Here is a 4,835-nt window from a genome sequence, read left to right on the forward strand (position 1 = left end):
ATCCAACCAGAGACAACACACTGTTATCTAACCAGAGACAACACACTGTTATCCAACCAGAGACTGTTATCCAACCAGAGACAACACACTGTTATCCAACCAGAGACTGTTATCCAACCAGAGATAACACACTGTTATCCAACCAGAGACAACACACTGTTATCCAACCAGAGACTGTTATCCAACCAGAGACAACACACTGTTGTCCAACCAGAGACAACACACTATTATCCAACCAGAGACTGTTATCCAACCAGAGACTGTTATCCAACCAGAGACAACACACTGTTATCCAACCAGAGACAACACACTGTTATCCAACCAGAGACAACACACTGTTGTCCAACCAGAGACAACACACTATTATCCAACCAGAGACTGTTATCCAACCATAGACTGTTATCCAACCAGAGACAACACACTGTTATCCTACCAGAGACTGTTATCCAACCAGAGACAACACACTGTTATCCAACCAGAGACTGTTATCCAACCAGAGACAACACACTGTTGTCCAACCAGAGACAACACACTGTTGTCCAACCAGAGACTGTTATCCAACCAGAGACAACACACTGTTATCCAATTAGAGACAACACACTGTTATCCAACCAGAGACAACACACTGTTATCCAACCAGAGACAACACACTGTTATCCAACCAGAGACTGTTATCCAACCAGAGACAACACACTGTTGTCCAACCAGAGACAACACACTGTTGTCCAACCAGAGACAACACACTGTTATCCAATTAGAGACAACACACTGTTGTCCAACCAGAGACAACACACTGTTATCCAACCAGAGACTGTTATCCAACCAGAGACAACACACTGTTATCCAACCAGAGACAACACACTGTTGTCCAACCAGAGACAACACACTGTTATCCAACCAGAGACAACACACTGTTATCCAACCAGAGACAACACACTGTTATCCAACCAGAGACAACACACTGTTATCCAACCAGAGACAACACACTGTTATCCAACCAGAGACAACACACTGTTATCCAACCAGAGACAACACACTGTTATCCAACCAGAGACTGTTATCTAACCAGAGACAACACACTGTTATCCAACCAGAGACTGTTATCCAACCAGAGATAACACACTGTTATCCAACCAGAGACAACACACTGTTATCCAATCAGAGACTGTTATCCAACCAGAGACAACACACTGTTATCCAACCAGAGACTGTTATCCAACCAGAGACAACACACTGTTATCCAACCAGAGACAACACACTGTTATCCAATCAGAGACAACACACTGTTATCCAATTAGAGACAACACACTGTTATCCAACCAGAGACAACACACTGTTATCCAACCATAGACTGTTATCCAACCAGAGACAACACACTGTTATCCAACCAGAGACTGTTATCCAACCAGAGACAACACACTGTTATCCAACCAGAGACAACACACTGTTATCCAACCAGAGACAACACACTGTTATCCAACCAGAGACAACACACTGTTATCCAACCATAGACTGTTATCCAACCAGAGACAACACACTGTTATCCAACCAGAGACAACACACTGTTATCCAACCATAGACTGTTATCCAACCAGAGACAACACACTGTTATCCAACCAGAGACAACACACTGTTATCCAACCAGAGACAACACACTGTTATCCAACCAGAGACAACACACTGTTATCCAACCAGAGACTGTTATCCAACCAGAGACAACACACTGTTATCCAACCATAGCCAACACACTGTTATCCAACCAGAGACTGTTATCCAACCAGAGATAACACACTGTTATCCAACCAGAGACTGTTATCCAACCAGAGATAACACACTATTATCCAACCAGAGACTGTTATCCAATCAGAGACAACACACTGTTATCCAACCAGAGACAACACACTGTTATCCAATCAGAGACAACACACTGTTATCCAATCAGAGACTGTTATCCAACCAGAGACTGTTATCCAACCAGAGACAACACACTGTTATCCAACCAGAGACAACACACTGTTATCCAACCAGAGACTGCTATCCAACCAGAGACTGTTATCCAACCAGAGACTGTTATCAAACCAGAGACTGTTATCCAACCAGAGACAACACACTGTTATCCAACCAGAGACTGTTATCCAATCAGAGACAACACACTGTTATCCAATCAGAGACAACACACTGTTATCCAACCAGAGACAACACACTGTTATCCAACCAGAGACAACACACTGTTATCCAACCAGAGACAACACACTGTTATCCAATCAGAGACAACGCACTGTTATCCAATCAGAGACAACACACTGTTATCCAACCAGAGACTGTTATCCAACCAGAGACTGTTATCCAACCAGAGACAACACACTGTTATCCAACCATAGCAACACACTGTTATCCAACCAGAGACAACACGCTGTTATCCAACCAGAGACTGTTATCCAACCAGAGACAACACACTGTTATCTAACCAGAGACAACACACTGTTATCCAATCAGAGACTGTTATCCAACCAGAGACAACACACTGTTATCCAACCAGAGACAACACGCTGTTATCCAACCAGAGACAACACGCTGTTATCCAACCAGAGACTGTTATCCAACCAGAGACTTTATCCAACCAGAGACAACACACTGTTATCCATCCAGAGACTGTTATCCAATCAGAGACTGTTATCCAATCAGAGACAACGCACTGTTATCCAATCAGAGACGACACACTGTTATCCAATATATAGTATATAGGTAACTGACCTGTCCAGTATATAACTACATTATGCTGACCTGTCCTTTATATAGGTAACTGACCTGTCCAGTATATAGGTAACTGACATGTCCTTTATATAGGTAACTGACCTGTCCTTTATATAGGTAACTGACCTGTCCTTTATGTAGGTAACTGACCTTGTCCAGTATATAGGTAACTGACCTGTCCAGTATATAGGTAACTGACCTGTCCAGTATATAGGTAACTGACCTGTCCAGTATATAGGTAACTGACCTGTCCAGTATATAGGTAACTGACTTGTCCAGTATATAGGTAACTATATAAATGCAAATTAATTATTTAAAAATCATACAATGTCATTTTCTAGATTTTTGTTTTAGATTCCGTCTCTCACAGTTGAAGTGTACCTATAATAAAAATGACAGACCTCTACATGCTTTGTAAGTAGGAAAACCTGCAAAATCGGCAGTGAATCAAATACTTGTTGTCCCCACTGTAGGTAACTGACTTGTCCAGTATATAGGTATATATACATGTGACCTTTTCCATATATGAACTTACCTCATGTCAAAAAGGTTTCTGATTTGATCCTCTGTGTCTCCTCGTCAGGTTTCCCGTTCCCAGAGTGGAGTACCCCTGGCCCGTCCATGGACCCCCCTGTGACACATGTCTCTGAGAAGGACAACTCGTGGCTGTACACTCTGGATCCCATCCTGGTCACCATCATCGTCATGTCTTCCCTGGGCGTCCTGCTGGGGGCGGTGTGTGGCGGCCTGCTGCTCTACTGCACCTGCTTCTACAGCGGCCTGTCGTCACGGAGCTCCACCACCTTGGAGAACTACAACTTTGAGCTGTACGACGGGATCAAACACAAGGTGAAGATCAACCAGCAACGCTGTTGCTCTGAGGCCTAGGGCTGTTTAAGGCGCCGGGAGGTCTTGTGCTTCAAGCCCTAAGGCTTTCCCAACTCAAGGACCTTAACTTAAAGCGTGCCGAACAGAGAGACACACGCTAAACCCTTTTCCCCTCCTCTCGGGGGTCTCTTCTCTGCCTGCAGGAGAGACCCTGATCAATCAAAGCTCGTGAATGAACCACACTTACCTGCCATGATGCCACACGTACTGGCCACTGGATCACAGCAGTCTGGGCCTGGACCAGAACCCCTACTGTCAGTCTGGGGTTGCACCCTAAACCCCTACTGCAGCAGACTGGGACTGGACCCAAAAACCCGTCTAGGACCGAACCTCTCAGAGCTGTCATGTAGCCAGTGGACCATTCAGTGGGTGCTGAACAATATCAAAACATATCAATCTAATGCCTATCCCCAAAAAAAAGATGAAAAGAAGATGAATCTAGATTTGTAAAGAAGAAAAGAAGAAGCCATTTTGTTGTTTGTTTTTTTGGTTATGATGGACGTTAGAATATGAGTGGAATTATTGCCAGGAAGGTTTTTTAGAATGTGATTCTAGCTTGTAAGACAGCTTTCGGCTTGCTCTCGCCTGCCTGCATTATGTGAAAACAGTGGCATAGTATCGTGGACAGTTTTTTAAGTTCAGTTGAAGAACATGTGTCTTTATTATGATCAGCGTCAGTTGTATCGCTCTGTAGACCAATCCCTCGTTCTCATTTTTAGACTTCAGTGTGTCAATATTTGTTTTGCCTTTCGCCTCAGTTCAGTTGAGTTCAGTTCATCTGTTATGGCGTGTGATGTTTCTGTTTTTCCAGACTGTTACCAGCCTTTTAAAAGGAAGATGAAGAGAAAGAATGAAAAGAAAACTTTATCTAACATGACATGAGACGTATTGTTCATTAAGTTACTTAAAGTTGGAAGGAGTATTATGATTGTCTCTTGCTTTTTTTGCCTGTGTGATGATCTATAACACATGGTGTGATGCGCTGTGTGAAACATTATGATTGTTTTATTGCACCCTATGGATTGCTGAGAGAGAGAGAGACAGCTACAGTTCACAGAGATCAGGAGTGTGAGAAGAGAAATAACTCTCACCAGCAGAGAGAGAGAGAGACAGAGAGAGAGAGAGAGAGACAGAAAGAGACAGAGAGAGAGACAGAGAGACAGAAAGAAAGACAGAGCGAGAAAGAGAGAGAG

At 43.4% G+C, this 4,835-nt stretch overlaps 1 protein-coding gene across 2 annotated transcripts in view; it reads left to right on the forward strand.

The window, feature by feature from the left end:
- LOC115126507 (neuropilin-2-like) overlaps nucleotides 1-4,567 on the forward strand; it is a 69,011-nt gene extending 64,444 nt beyond the window's left edge. Inside the window, exons 7-8 of one of the 2 annotated variants that reach the window (XM_065019662.1) lie at nucleotides 3,338-3,603; nucleotides 3,786-4,567. In XM_065019662.1, the coding sequence (XP_064875734.1) occupies nucleotides 3,338-3,603; nucleotides 3,786-3,797 (278 nt within the window). In that variant the 3' untranslated portion in view covers nucleotides 3,798-4,567. Of the gene's footprint in view, nucleotides 1-3,337 lie in introns of both variants that reach the window. The other variant, XM_065019659.1, reaches the window with a different exon arrangement.
- Nucleotides 4,568-4,835: the final 268 nt, after the last annotated feature.

Source organism: Oncorhynchus nerka, linkage group LG1, assembly GCF_034236695.1.
Source record: "Oncorhynchus nerka isolate Pitt River linkage group LG1, Oner_Uvic_2.0, whole genome shotgun sequence".
NCBI lineage: Eukaryota > Metazoa > Chordata > Actinopteri > Salmoniformes > Salmonidae > Oncorhynchus > Oncorhynchus nerka.